This window comes from Macaca thibetana, chromosome 14, assembly GCF_024542745.1.
Source record: "Macaca thibetana thibetana isolate TM-01 chromosome 14, ASM2454274v1, whole genome shotgun sequence".
Taxonomy (NCBI): domain Eukaryota; kingdom Metazoa; phylum Chordata; class Mammalia; order Primates; family Cercopithecidae; genus Macaca; species Macaca thibetana.
This window is the reverse complement of record NC_065591.1, coordinates 31,041,064-31,056,622: the sequence shown is the minus strand read 5'-3', so window position 1 is coordinate 31,056,622 and position 15,559 is coordinate 31,041,064. Positions and strand designations below refer to the sequence as shown.

General features: G+C 50.6%; 1 protein-coding gene and 1 pseudogene across 1 annotated transcript in view; both read right to left on the bottom strand.

The window, feature by feature from the left end:
* The window catches only part of ABTB2 (ankyrin repeat and BTB domain containing 2), a 211,537-nt gene that overhangs the window by 38,859 nt on the left and 157,119 nt on the right, over positions 1 to 15,559 (bottom strand). The window contains exon 3 of the mRNA XM_050758767.1: positions 9,183 to 9,396. Within this exon, the coding sequence (XP_050614724.1) occupies positions 9,183 to 9,396 (214 nt within the window). The remainder of the gene's footprint in view (positions 1 to 9,182; positions 9,397 to 15,559) is intronic.
* Positions 1 to 15,559, bottom strand: part of LOC126935712 (cobalamin trafficking protein CblD-like) — a 233,615-nt pseudogene that overhangs the window by 72,299 nt on the left and 145,757 nt on the right.

Below are 15,559 nucleotides of genomic sequence, written 5' to 3'. Positions count from 1 at the left end.
AACAAAGCGGCGCCTCGATGTGGTACCTCACTCGCGTCAGGGCATTTCCCCACTCGAGGAAGCGGGCACAGTTCAGATCTCCACCTTATGCGGGAGGAAACCAGACTCTGAGAGGTAAGGTGATTTGCTTGGATCATAGAGCCAGAGGACAAGAGCTGGGGTTTGATCCTCATCCCACAGCCACTTGGAGGATGCACTTCTTTCTCCATTGGGAAACCACTGACCTCCATCTTGACCTTGAAGCATTTGCCTAGATAAACAACAATCAGTGATGACTTAAAAAACCAACTGCTGCTCTGAGTGCAGCGGTTTCTACAATTAATCGATCACAACCAGTTACAGATTTCCTTGTTCCTTCTGCACTCCCACTGTTTCACTTGACTAGCCAAAAGAAAAGAAAAGAAAAGAGAAGAGAAGAAAAAAGAGAAGAGAAGGGAAGAGAAGAAAAGAAAAACATATATAATAAAAAATGCTGGGCACTGTGGCTCACACCTATAACACCAGCACTTTGGGAGGCTGACACTGGCAGATCCCTTGACTCCAGGAATTCAAGACCAGTCTGGGTGACATGGCAAAACCCTGTTTCTACAAAAAATAAAGAAATTAGCCAGGCATGGTGGAGTGGGCCTGTAGTCCCAGCTACTCAGGAGGCGGAGGTGGGAGGATTGCCTGAGCCCAGGAGGTTGACATTGCAGTAATCTGTGATCACGCCACTGCACCCCAGCCTGGGTGACAGAGTGAGACCCCGTCTCAACAACCACCACCACCCAATTAATTTTTATGTTTTTAAAGCGTAGATTCATTTCTGTTATAAAATTCGTGCTCTGAAACAACAAAAGTCCTTTTGTGACTTTTGCTGCCCATGCCATTTACCTCTCCCAGTCTCCTGTGGCCGTCCTTTAAGGCCCAGTTAAAAATCCCAGGTCTGCTCCGACATGTCCCCCACCTACTCCAGCCTTCTCAGAATCCTCTTAAATGTGCTGCTGCTGCTTACTGTGTACCAGGCACTATGTTAAGTGCCTTACATATATTAACTCAATTGATCCCCACAACACCCCTATGAAGTTGGCACTATTAATCCCCTATTAAGAAGAGACTGGGCTGGGTGCAGGGGCTCATGTCTGTAATCCCATCACTTTGGGAGGCCTAGGAAGGCGGATCACTTGAGGACAGGAGTTCGAGACCAGCCTGGCCAGCATGGCAAAACCCTGTCTCTACTAAAATAACAAAAATTAGCCAGGCATGGTGGCACGTGCCTGTAATCCCGGCTACTCGGGAGGCTGAGGCAGGCGAATCACTTGAACCTGGGAGGTGGAGGCTGCAGTGAGTCAAGATTGTGCCACTGCACTCCAGCCTGGGTGACTCCCAGGCTGTGTGACTCCCCGAGTGTAACTCCATCCGGCCCCCGCCCCCACCCACTCCCCTCTCCCAAGAAAAAAAGAAAAAAGAAGAAGAGACTGAGACGCAGAGGGTAAATGACATACCCGAGGCCGCCCAGCTTGTGAGTGGCAGGGCTGGGACTGGAATCCAGGCAGGCTTCAGAGCCTGAGGGCTGACCTCATGTACCATCATGCACCTGAGCTTCCTCCTGCACTGTCCGGTGGGTTTTGCTCATTTGTTTACTTCCATCTTGCTTTTGTCTCCCTCCTCATACTGGAGACTCTTTATCCTTCTCCTAGAGCCCTTCTCCATGGATCCGCAGGAGTCCAGGGAGAAATAGGAGTTAGTAAGTCAAGCACTTAAGACAGTATCTGGGCTGACTCTCCTTTCAGACTCAGCCCGCCTGCACCCAGATGAAATAAACAGCCATGTTGCTCACACAAAGCCTGTTTGGGGGTCTCTTCACACGGACACGTGAGACATTTGGTGCCGAAGACCCGGGTCAGCGGGACTCCTTTGGGAGACCAGTCCCCTGTCCTCACCCTCACTCCATGAAGAGGTCCACCTATGACCTGGACCTTGGGTCCTCAGACCAACCAGCCCAAGGAACATCTCACCAATTTTAAATCAGATCTTCTTGGCTTAGCGGCTGAAGACTGATGCTGCCCGATCGCCTCGGAAACCCCCTGGACCATCACGGACGCGGAGCTTCGGGTAACTCTTACAGTGGAGGAAGACAGGAATGTCAGGCCTCTGAGCCCAAACTAAGCCATCATATCCCCAGTGACCTGCACGTATACATCCAGATGGCCTGAAGCAACTGAAGATCCACAAAAGAAGTGAAAATAGCTTTAACTGATGACATTCCACCATTGTAATTTGTTTCTGCCCCACCTTAACTGATCAATGTACTTTGTAATCTCCCCCACCCTTAAGAAGGTTCTTTGTCATTCTCCCCACCCTTGAGAATGTACTTTGTGAGATCTAGCCGCTGCCCGCAAAACATTGCTCCTAACTCCACTGCCTATCCCCAAACCTATAAGAACTAATGCTAATCCACCACCCTTTGCTGACTCTCTTTTCGGACTCAGTCCGCCTGTACCCAGGTGAAATAAACAGCCATGTTGCTCACCAAAAAAAAAAAAAAAAAAAAAAAAAAAAGACAGTATCTGTAAATGCGTGCTCTATAATGCTTGCTATAACTAGCAGTAGTGGTAATGCTGGTAGTAGCAGTAATCTTAGTAATTTTATTATTATTAGTCATAGTGGTAGTGGTTAATTAGTAGTAATATCATCAGTAGTAGTGTTAGTAACTGTATTAGTAGTAGTATTACTGACCCAGATATCACTTGAGAATCACATTTTAGGAAATGTCATGCTACCTCAATAAAAAGATCCTGCTCTGAGTGTCAAACATGCCATCTAATGTGTTTACAGCCATTATAATAAGGAGGAGACACCATTCAATAAGCAGTTTTTATGTGCCTGGCATTGAGCTAAGTGCTTTACTGTATTATCTCATTTAGCCACAGGAGCCATATTACTATCTTCACCATTTTACTGATGAGGAAACTGAGGCCCAGGAAGATGAGTTGACATGGTCATCCTCCTAGAAGGTAGCCAAGATAACATTTCTGGGATGACCCAAGAGGCTCATGGCACCCTCCATCCCTTGGTCACCATCAGAAGCCCCAGGTGGCATGGTGGCATGCATCTATAGTCCCAGCTATTCAGGAGGCTGAGGTGGGAGGATCACTTGCACCCAGGAGTTCAAGGTTGCAATGAGCCATGACTGCACCACTATATTCCAGCCTGGGTGACAGAATGAGCCAGTCTCTTAAAGAAAAAAAAAAAAAAACCCCAGGTATGTGTTTCCAACAAAGTGGCTGGAACCCAGAGCTCTGACACGTTTGCTGGCTCCAGCTCTTTGAAACTCTGTCTAGCCTGATATGGAACAGGGAAGCCAAGAGCTGGGCCGGACACACATTTATCTTCTGCCAGGATCTCACCTGGACAAGAGCTTCAACCTCTGAGTAGGTCTTGGAAGCCCCAGCAAAAAGAGCTCTATGGAAGTTGGAGAGCAAGATTAGTGTCATATTAGCACCCCGGTCTCGTCTCTCCTGAACCTGTCTGGGGGGTGCAGAACTACATATCAGATTTCTCCAGGGCAGACCTTTAAAGGAGCATCAAGCATCTGGACCCTCTGCTGCCCTTATTCTCAGAAGGGTTCAGGCCCCAAGAAGGGAAGTGTGGGAAGGAGGACAAATGAAACCCAGCCAGTCACAAACAGCTGGACCACTGGGGACAGGACCTTCTCAGCCACAAGCTCAGCACTGTGTGTCTTGGCTCACAAGGTCCATCCACTTCTGTGCTCCGTCCTGCACCACGGTGCCCGTGTTCCCTTGCTCTGCTCCTCCCCGTCGCCCGTCTCTCCGGGGTACCTTGCTTCCTCTAGCCACTTGGACTCTGTCTATGCTGCTACCCTGCCTGATAAAAACCATCGTGTTGATAATCATAACAATAGCTACTCAGTGTGTCCTAGGCCCTGTTCTAAAGTATGTAGTGGCCAGGTGCAGTGGCTCATGGTTATAATCCCAGTACTTTGGGAGGCCAAGGCAAAGTGTGTGATGGAGCACACCTGTGGTCCCAGCTACTTGGGAGGTTGAGGTGGGAGGATTGCTTGAGTCCAGGATGTCAAGGAGGCAGTGAGCTGAGATTGTGCCACAGCACTCCAGGCTGGGAGACAGAGCGAGACCCTGTTTCCAAGAAAACCCAAAAAATATGTTAACTCATTGGGTCCTCATACCTTACAGATGATTAAGAGCCTTGAAGAGGTTAAATGAGTGGTTGAAGGTTATGAAAAGTGGCAAGGTAGATCTCAAATGCACACCTTTGAATAGCAGGGCCCTCCTCAGATGGGGCTATTTTGGCTGGCTACAAAGTCACGATACCAGATGTTTCTAGGCCCAACCCCAGATCAGAACTCTGGGAAGGGTCCCACATGCCTCCTATTTCTGTGTCCTGGATACCAGCAGGCTCCAAACCTTCTGAGTCTGCCTCCCTCCACAGAGGCGGAGACGTGCTGTGCAGGGCTGGGGAGGAGGCGGCAAGGGGCCAGGGCCTGAGGTTTAGCCAGCGGACCGCTCTGTGGACCAGCGGCCCTCTGCCATTCCCACTCTCTCTGCCTGGCCACTCCTCAAGGGTCTGGCTGCTTTGCTGCTGCTCACAGTAGATGCAGTCTGGAAGGATGCCTGGGGGACCGCAAGCCCTCTAGCAGCCCAGGTTCTGATGCGGAGAAATGGTCACCTCCTGTCGACCTCAGGCCCTCTGCACCTCTGATTGCATGTCTCCCTCTGTCTCCTCTGCTTGATGACGCTGCCTTCCAGCAATTTGCTGGCAGCTGGCAGCCCTCCTGCCTTCCTACGTGTCTGCGTAGTCTTTATCCCTACTGCCCCAGACCTCTCATTCCCCAGGAGGGTGATGGCCAAGGAGGTATACCCTCTGCCAAAGATTCTGTTCCAGCTAGCCCATCCCTCTGCCCTCAGGCACAACCAGCAAGGGCCACGTCTAACCAGATGGTTGTCCATTCTCCTCCAGACCTCAGAGGAAGGAGGCTCCCGATCTCCCTGGGCAACCTGGATCCCTGACAGGAGGCTCTTTCACTTTCTGAGCTTGATCTTGGGTGATGACACACCCTGCAGGGCAGCAGCTGTGACTAATTCTGTGTTTTAGACCCTGCCTTGTGCCTGGCTGGTGCCTGCGATGCAAAGCTGCCAGTGAGAAAGGCACCCTGGGAGGGTGCAGGGAGGCTCCAGCTGCAGAGCTTTCCCAGGACAGCGAGGGGGTGGGGCTGGAGTGGCCCCAGAGAAGGTGGCCCCAAAGGCCAGGGCCCATCCAGCTCGCCTCAGAGCTGTAGGATCAGGTCTCGGCAGCCAGCTGGGAAGCCACAGCCTGGCACAGGGAAAGGCAACGGCCTTGAGGAGAGAGACCTCAGGTTTGAATCCTGGCCTCGCCACTTATCAGCCAGGTACCCTGCACCCTCTTGTCCTCACTTATAAAATGGAGGTAATGACAGCACCAAACTTGCTGATGTTCTTTGGGCGTAGAAGTAGGTAGAAATGGGCTTTAAAGGAAGGGCGTATGTTATCTCACTTTGTCCTACTGGATAGAATTACTTAGCCCCGGCCGGGCGCGGTGGCTCAAGCCTGTAATCCCAGCACTTTGGGAGGCTGAGACGGGCGGATCACGAGGTCAGGAGATCGAGACCATCCTGGCTAACACCGTGAAACCCCATCTCTACTAAAAAATACAAAAAACTAGCCGGGCGAGGTGGCGGGCGCCTGTAGTCCCGGCTACTCGGGAGGCTGAGGCAGGAGAATGGCGTAAAAACCTGGGAGGCAGAGCTTGCAGTGAGCTGAGATCCGGCCACTGCACTCCAGCCTGGGCGACACAGCGAGACTCCGTCTCAAAAAAAAAAAAAAAGAATTACTTAGCCCCATTTGATCGGTGAGGAGCCTGAGGCATGGAAGGGCCTGTGCGGCTCTGAGCCCAGGCCTCTGCCCCAAAGCCTGTACTGTTTCTTGATGCACCAGGCTCACTGCAGCAGTGGAAGAAAGGAGGTTAGAGGCTTCTCATTCGCTGCAAAGCTGCCCGCTCGCCACTCTCAGTTCCTGCTGCTTCTGTCCCCTCCTGCTGTCTCTCCTCCCGGACCAGAGCAGAGAGCTCTGGGGAGGCGGCCTCTTACGGAAAGATATGAAGTCCCCACCGAACACTGCAGAAGCAGCAGGTGGCTTAGCAGGGAACACCACAGTGAGCTCCACACGAAAGAGGTGAACACACATCCCTTCCCTTTGTCGGCATGGATGTGGTCAGACGTAGCCCCTAATTGAAGGAATCAGGGTACCTTTCTTTAAAGCAGAAATATGAGTACAGACTTGAGTGGTTCCATCAATGCTGTCATGCTGCCAAACCCATGTCACCAAACTGAGCTCCTTCTCCCATGTGTGGAAGGCAGTAGAGGAGGTTACTTAATCCCAAACAAACCCAGGGAGCCACCAATATCCAAACAGACAGCCTCTACAGCCAGACAACCACGGTCACACTGAAATCAGGGGCTCCGTCCAATGCTGGTCGGGTGAACTCAGTCCCCCAGGCTTCCAGGTGGGACAGAGGACGGGGCTTTAAGAGGATGAAGTGGAGCAAGAGACAGAGATAGACAGACAGCACACATCCCCAAACTCACAAAAGCAAAGCTCTGTCACTCTGGCACCCTAGCAAACTCCAGCTACTATTTGCATCAGGAGAGGTTTTCCCCAGAGCTCTGGTGAGGGTATCAGGGTGCTGGGGCCTTGATGGGACATTGGCCCAGCCCAGCCTGCAGTAATGCTGTGAGCTCAGTGCTCCCAGGAAGGATCCCCACAGCCTCCAGGGCCTTCCCTGTCAGTGAGCCAGAGGGCAGCAGATCTGCTCAGCGACAGGAGTCAGGCCACCGGCGAGCCGTCGGGCTGTCGGCTCCCGCAGGTATTTTTAGGGTGTCCTCCTTTCCGTGTCAAAACTTAAAAAATTTTGGTTCCTTTTTTTTTCTAATGGGGGTTCCAATTCCCCATGTGTCTGATATTCATTTGAAATGATTCATGGAAAAATATCTTTGCTACCAATTTATTTGTGCTACAGATAGTGTGGTTTTTAAATAAGTGGTTATCTAAACACATGCACGTATGTCTATTACCATGCAAGCTCAGCTGTTATAACCACATAGAGCTGTGCAACTCAGATCACGAAGAAACCCGGATTCTGTGTGTTAGAGTGCTGGAGGCTGGGAACCCTGCTGGGGAAAGCCACAGCACATGACAAAGATGCCCAAGGGGGCGGGGGAAAGTGCCAGCAGAGGAATGCCTGCCCCTGGGCCTATAGCCATGACAGCCTGAGGGCCCAGCAGTCGGGGCAACAGGCCTGAAGAAGGCTCCTGTCCTCTTCTCCCAGTCACTTCTGCATGGGTGGCCCGGCCTCAGCCCAGCACCTTACCAAACAGCAAGCAAGCCTCCTACCTCCTCCTTCCCAGATGTCTTCCTGCCCTTTTCCCTTCCACGCTGACTCCTTCAACCACAGCACTTTTCCGCCAAGCAGGAACAGCTGGGGCTTAGGGCCTGTGCTTTGGCCCCAGCTCAAGCCAAAGGCGTCTTTCAGGATGTCCAGGGCTCCACCTGCAGCCGTCTTTCTGTGTCAGGCCCAGGGTGGCCCTCCTCAGACTTGCATTCGCCCTCCAGCTCCCAGAGAAATACAACAATGATGACATAAGGATACTAGTACTGATAACAGCAATGGTACTATTTACTGGGACTCTACTACGCATGTACTGGGCCACTGCTGTTTTACATTCCTCTTAGGGACAGGAGATACAGTGTAGTGGTTATGAGGAGCACAGCCTGTGTGGTGGGGCCAGTGAGTCCCTCCGTGCCTCCACTTTCTCATGTGTAAAGGGGCTTGAAGAGCACCTCTTTCTTGGTAGTGTGTGGATTAAGTGAGCATCCGCCTGCAAAGTGCTCAGCCCAGTGCCTAGCACATAGTAAACACTCAGTAAATCCACCTTAGTGCCTTTGTTTTCTGGGGCACTGAGGAAGCAGACCGGGCTGTGGAGCCAGCTGTGGATCATAGAGCGGATGAGACTCCACGCCCCTGAAAGACAGCGGGCAGCCGGGCAAGGGGACTGCAGAGCCTCCAGGACTTCCAATATTGAGGTCTCAGATTGTCTCCCTCCAGGTGGGGCACCAAGTCCCATGGGCTCTGCCTTTCCTGGGCCTGACTGTGTGGTGAAATGTGTGCAGATGGGCTTCCCAAACCAAGGGCAAGCCTTTCCCACTTCCTGGACCCTCAAAACACAACTCTTGAGCCCACGGACAGACCGTACCTTAAGTGGCCATGCAGTGGCCTCCATGTGAGGCTCATGCCAGCACATACAACGTTTGGGGTAAGTTATAAAAAAGCATATTTTCCAGGTAGAAAATTTCAAAAAGGCAGTCCTCGGAGAAAACTAATTAGAAAAGGTATCCTGTCCTCAGGCTGACATGGCCCCACGTGCATCCCCTACTCATGTTCCTCACTGGGTTCCATTGTGCAGTACACAACCTGCACATCTGTTCTTTGCAGCCCTGCTCCCAGGTAGGAAAGTGTTGGGACCCTCTAGTGAAAGTAACTGACTAGGAGCCCACAGGCGTGGGTCCAGGGGCTATCCAACCACTAACCTGCTGGAGATCAGAGAGCTGCCAGGGTCACGATGGTCTCTTCTGCTAAACAAATGGATGAGGGCAAAACACACCCAAGACCCCTCATAACCATGATGCCAACAATGATCATTTGATCACTTTTGAATGGGATAACCCCATGAAAAGAGGTGACAGCTACCAATGGCCAAGGGCCAGTTCCCACCCAGCCCCCATCCTACATGCTTTTTCTCAGAGTACTAACCTTTCTAGGTGGGTGTGACTATCTAATTTTATAACAAGGCAGCTGAATTTCGGACAGCCCAGTGAGCTCGCGCCAGACTGGGCACAGAGGCTGAAGCACAGGTTCCAAGCCTCAGTGGCCCCATGCTGCATCAGCTCAGGGGAAAAAAAAAAATCCCACTGCACACCAGTGCAGGCCTTCATCCATTGGAATTCCTGGGCCACCTCCTCACAGGCACAGCATAGCTCCAGGGCCCCTTTCTCGCCCTGTCGGTCAGTCGTCAGTGAGTGTCAGTCAGTCGGTCAATGCACGTTTGGGCGCACGTCCCACCAGGTGCTCAGCCCAAGGAAGATCCCTACCGTTCATTGTTCAGGGTCATTCTCGGGGGGTCCAGGTTGGGGTTCTCCATAGACTCCATCTGTGGACACCGCAGGAAGTAGTAGAGCGTGTGGAGGGCGTCGGGGGACCAAGTGATGGGCTGTGGCGGCTGGCGGGCCTGGCGGGCGGGGCTGGCACCCGGGCACAGGGGGTGGCGCCCCTGCATGTGGTGCATGGCACGGGAGACCAAGTCACCTGGTAGGGGGCAGGGCAGAGGGGAGGAAGAGAAAAAAGAAGACAAAGTCTGAGTTTACAGCCCGCATTCTTCCAAGGTTGCTCCTGGCTGAAGCTCCCTTGCCTTAGTGCGCAATTACTGTTTGCCCTGCAGCCAACAGGTGGAGGTGGAAACTGTCACCCAGATGCACAATAGCAATTTCGTTTCCCTTTCATTTCACTCTTGCTGAATTAAATACTTGGCAGGGCCTGTCTCCTCCAGAACTTAGGGTAATGTGGTTTCTTTTTCGACATCTCCACTCTCTCCGCCACCCCCATGGGCCTCTCCCCAGATCTCTGACCGAGGGAATCTCTCTGGGTCTCTTTTCCCAGCCTCTACCAGCCAGGGCCAGGCTCTGTGGCAATTCTCCTGTGCACTGTCTTGTACAAAACCCAAAGTATTTCAGCAGAGAAGGTCCCTCTGACTCAGCACCAATTACAACCACCATCATCACCTGTTGAGGACTCATTATGTACAAAGTATGCAATTCCCCAGAAATATGATTTAATTTGATCCTTACAGTGCTAGCAGGTATTATTTCCATTTTACAGATGAAGAACTTGAGGCTTATGGCCGGGCACAGTGTCTCACGCCTGTAATCCCAGCACTTTGGGAGGCCAAGGTGGTCGGATCACTTGAGGTCAGGAGTTCGAGACCAGCCTGGCCAACATAGTGAAACCCTGTTTCTACTTAAAATACAAAAAATAGTCAGGCGTAGTGGCAGGCACCTGTAGCCCCAGCTATTCAGGAGGCTGAGGCAGGAGAATCGCTTTAACCCGGGAGGCGGAGGTGACAGTGAGCAGAGATCGTGCCACTGCACTCCAGTCTGGGTGACAGAGTGAGACTTCATCTCAAAAAAAAAGAAAAAAAAAAAAAAAAAAAAAAGAAACTTAAGGCTTATCTGATAAACATTTCCTGACCCCATGTATTCATTCTCCTGGCCACAGGGACACCTCAGAGCCCGCAGGTTGAGTTAACTAGCCATGGCTGTATGGCTAGAAAATGGTAGCATCTAGACTTGAATTCAGGTCTGTTCGACTCCAAAGTCCATGGACTTCACTGTGAGCTGGGTTGCAGCCTGCCCTGCTGGAGTCCGTGGGATCCTTAGGTCCCCATATCCTGTAGTGTGTTTCTACCCAACTCAAGTATTTTCAATATCTCACCAGTCCCAGACAGGAAACGGCTCAACATTGTGTGAGGCCACAATGCTGAGAAAGGATGGGCTGAAGGAGCCGCGGCACCTGCAGGCACCTCCACTCTAAGAAAAGCGGCTCCTTCGGGGTCAGCTTCAGCCTCACCCCTGGTGATTCCTTAGAGAGAGCCCCTCCACGGGTGGGCACAGCTAACCCTAAGGTGGAAGAAATGAACAGGTTTCAATTTGGCCAGTGAAGTGTCATGAAATGCATGGCAGAACCAGTTCATTCATATATTCAATTAACCTTCATGCTGCTTCTGGGAATCTGCTGTTCTGTTCTGTTGTGTCCCAGGGCCCTGCACTGGGTCTGTTACGTACTAGGTGCTCAGCAAATATTTGGAGAAGAATTAACCTTACGCATTCATTTCTTTTTAAAATACAACTTCTGCTGAGGCTTGATTTGAGCTCATTAGCTGCTAAATTCTCCCTTGACAGCCGCGGTGATGGTGTTTGGCTTCCAGGCAGGGACAAATGACACCCCTGGAGTTTGAGATCCCCACCAGGAAAGTCTTCTTTGTCATCCTCCACCACCATCCCTGGTTCCTCACTCCTCCCTGCTCTTGACTGCTCATCCCTACAGTTGGAGTTCAGCTGCCTGGGTGCTCCTGACAAACCCTAGGGCCAAGAGGGCAGTGAGTTGCTGACACCTGGTTTCCATCCCTGTGACCCTGATTTCATTGGTCTGCCGCTGGACCTGGGCATCTCTAGTTTGTAGATGTTCCCTCAGTGATTCTAACGTCCACTCAGGTTTGAAAATCACCAGGTGAACTGATAGCTTGATTCAAGTCAGACACAGGTGGCCTCAAATCAGGGCCTGTTACTGTTCATTCCAGCCCATGTTCCCTTAGGCCTGAGAACTCAGGGAGGTTCCCCTGGAGGTCAGCTTCAGCCCTACCCCTGGTGATTCCTTACAGAGAAAGAGAAATCCCTTACTTAGTTATCAGAACCTCAGTTTCCTCATCTGTAAAATGGAAACAATAGTATCTACCCTACCGATTTTGAGGGTTCAAAGAAACAATAAATGTAAAGCACTTAACATCATGCCTGGCACAGAGTAAGCACTTGGTAGGGCTGAACATAGCACTGTTATGATTAATGTCTTATTATGATTATTCCTCTATCCTACAGGCCGCCTCCTGTGCACTCTTCCTTCCAGGACCACTGCCTGCCGTCAAACTCTGCCCCACATTTCCCAGGACAGGAGGAGTCTGTGCCCTGAAATGCCAGATCCCAACCCTGCCCTTGGGCTCCATGGGTGGTTGAAACTGGCATCACAACCACCAGCCAACCCACCTCACAGCAGCCAGTTGTACAGCTACGTTGACTGCTAATAAGTTGAAACCTGGCTCCCGTTTCTCCAGGTCTAAATGTCATAACTTTTGGCAGAACCACAGGACCACAAGGAGGAGAAATCAAAGAGTCTGTGATAGCATCAAAGGGAAACCTTGTTGAAATATCATTTCAAAGGCTCGACAAGGTAGAAGTCATTATCTTTATTTTTATTGTTGTTTTATTGTTATGGGTGGAGAACCCTTTGGCAGTGTACTTCCTGCTTCATGTAGACAAGAAAATCAAGAAAGAAATGGAATCTCCCATCCAAACAGAAGGAGATAACCCAAAAGTTCAGAAAACCATGAAGGCAGCTGGAGATGGAGGTCACCGGCTTCTTTGATCCAAGCCCTGCTGTGGCCAGTTTCTCTCAGACCAGAAAGACAAATGGCTGCAGAGAACTCTGACCACGACGTCTAAAAACTTACACTGCGTGGCAACCCATTTATGGGCAAAGAAAGCAGCTTGCTTTGAACCTTCTCCTAGGGTGACTTTTGCTTCCTGCCACTTTATATTTTCTAGGCTTCGTGACAGACATGAAAAGATAGACAAAATTTCCTTCAACTTTTTCAGCCACCCTGTAAGAGAGGGTCTTTCTACTCTACAGACAAGGAAGCAAGCTTGCAGGAGTGAAATGACCTGTCCCGGAGCCGTAACTAGTCAGTCAGTCAGCCAGGACTTGCACTGGGGTCCCTGCTTCCCAAACGCATGCTCTTGACCATCGCACGGCTGCTACTAGAAGTGTGGTCTGTGAACCGGGACAGGTCCCCAAACTTACTGGTTTGCAGCAAGTTAATTTCAGAAGTGAAGAGTGAATTTTTAAAAACTTACATAGAAATTTGACAGTAATTTTATGTATAGCTAATAAAATAATTTTAAAAATTGGGCTTGCATTTCACCTATCTTATTTCCTTGTTCTAGACATTTATTTTGATGGTACATTATAAAGGTTTCATTCTGCAGCACAGTGTGGGGAATACAATCTCTGGTCCTTCACCATGGCTAGTGTGAGAAGGCCTGATCCAGGCTGGGCTGGTCTCTTGGTTTAAGCATGGTGAGGACTCAGAGCTTCCTCTGAAACTTCCTTGTACTTGAGGATCAGTTGATCCTACACTCAATGAAACCTTAGTCTGAAGCCCAGAAACACCCCCCAGGCAAGGAAAAACAAGTCCTCCCCCACTTGTTAACCATGAAAGACTTGATTAGAGGTGCTAGGTTTCACTCTGGTCCTTCCACCTCTCATTATGAGCCATCAAATAAAAACAGCGGGAGAGAGTCTGGAATTCAACACCGTCTTCAAAATAAAGCCTAGAACATCTGGCTCCCTTCAAAAAGAAGTGTTTTGTTTTATTTTGTATTCTCTCCCTTTAAAATTTTTGTGGGTAGAGAGGGACAGAGCAAAAGCACAAGTCCCAAAACTCCCTGTGAAGCTGGATCTCATACAAGAGTTAAACTTCTCACCCTATCTATCTGGCAGGCTGATGTTGGCGAGGCTCAGGGAGTTAATGCATGTAAACCCGGGGAACACTCTGAGGTCCAAGGGGTTCAGTGCCAAGTATCACTAGCCTCATTAAGTTCTTTAGTCTCAGGGAGAAAAATTGCAATATCGGCCTCCACCTCTGTCTCCTCCCTCCTCCACAGCAGGTTAGCAAAAGCCCTGGTTTCAGAGGGAGGAACAGGGCAATCTGGCACATGACACAGCCTGTTCTCTGGTCTGTGAAAAGATGCTGTGAGGAGGTTTCTTCCCTTGGCCCTGAGGAGTGGCTGGGCCAGGATGTGGACCAATCCTAGGCGAGTTTTAGGAGAAAACATTTGGTGGGATAGACTTCATTCCTCCTAACACATGTACATGCATACTCAGGAACTGTTCTCTGTACCAGGTACTGTCCTAAGCAATGAGGATACAGCCGCGGAGAAAGGGGATAACGTTTCCAATCTCATGAAGCCAACTCTTCTAGTCAGAGGAGAGAGATGATAAACTATTCGTAAGTAAATATATAGTACATGTCAGGTGGTGATCAGTGCTTTAATAAAGTCAAAGCCACAAGAGGGAAGACAGTGGAATGACAGCGTGGTACTCATAGAAGGCCTGAATGAGAAGGTGCCATTTGGGCAGAGGCTTGGAAATGTGAAGGACCAATGTATTTGGGTATCACAAGGGGAAAGTGTTGCAGGCAGAGGGAAAGCCAGTGTGAAGGCTCTGGAGTGGGAGGGTCCTTAGCCAGGCGGCCAGGCAGCTGGAGTGCAGTCCACAGAGAAGAGGATGAAGCGATGAAGTCAGATCATATATGGATCCTGGGCCAGAGTGAGGATTTTGGATTTTACCGAGTGAGCCGGGAAGCCATTGTCGGGGGATAGAGGGAATAGATATTGAGCAGATGAGTGACACAACCCAATTTAAGCTTTAAATGGGCAGCTTGGGGCTGGGTGCGATGGCTCATGCCTATAATCCTAGCACTTTGGGAGGCCAAAGTGGGAGAATCACTTGAGGTGAGGAGTTCGAGACCAGCCTGGCCAACGTGGCGAAACCCTGTCTCTACTAAAAATACAAAAATTAGCTGGGCGTGGTGGTGCACACCTATAATTCCGGCTACTAGGGAGGTAGAGGCAGGAGAATCTCTTGAACCTGGAGGCGAAGGTTGCAGTGAGCCAAGATTGTGCCACCACACTCCAAGCTTGGGTGACAGAGCAAGACTCCATCTCAAAAACAAAACAAAACAAAACAAAGTAAATGGTCAGCTTGGGCTTGGTTGGTAGCAGTGGAGTTGGTGAAAGGGGCAAACTAAAACTCAGGATCATTGTAAATGGTAGAGCCAACAGGTCTTGGCCCCTTGGCTGACGGTAATGGCAGAATGATGTCAAGCCCTTCCCTGGGGGAGGCCTCTGAATGCTCCTCCCTTAGGCTGGGCTGGGGTTGTAATGGGCATAGGGCCACCATGAGAAGAGGAAAAGGATCAGCCCCAATCTTGATCTCAGCTGCCCCAAGGAGCCGGTGGCTGGGCTGCTAGTCTTATCTAGGGGCCAACAGCCCTAGACACGTCGAGTCAAGCCCCCAGCTCTGATCCGTGTGACATGGAGAAAATCACTTTTCGTCTCTAAGCCTCAGTTCTCTCATCAGGACATACCTTGCTGAGTTGTTCTGAGGAACAAACGAGATAAAGTGAAGATGGTGCTTCACAATGGTGCCTTGCACACAGAAGGCGCTCGCTTAATGTTCAAGTATAAAGTAAAACCAAGGTGCTCTCCAGTGGACTTAGGGCTGTGTCCCTTACTGTTTACAAGGCACGAGAACTCACCAAAGCATGACTGTGCAAGGGCCCAAGACAGCCCATTGTCCGGGAGACACTTCTCAGGGATGGAGATGAAGCCATACACCAGAACCCACTTCCTGTGGGGTCCCTCAGGGGACCCAGGCAACAACATCCTGGCCCTGCCTACTGTAATGTCACCAGGAGACACGGAGTCAGAAATCCTGCTTTCTCTCCCAGCCCTACTGCAGCTCTGCTCTGTGACCTTGAACCAGGCACCTTCATTTCCTGTCTGGGGAGGAGGCAGAAGAATGCAGGGAAGGAGAAAGCCGAGTCCTGAAGAAACAGAGGTTTGCCATTGCCGTTGATTGT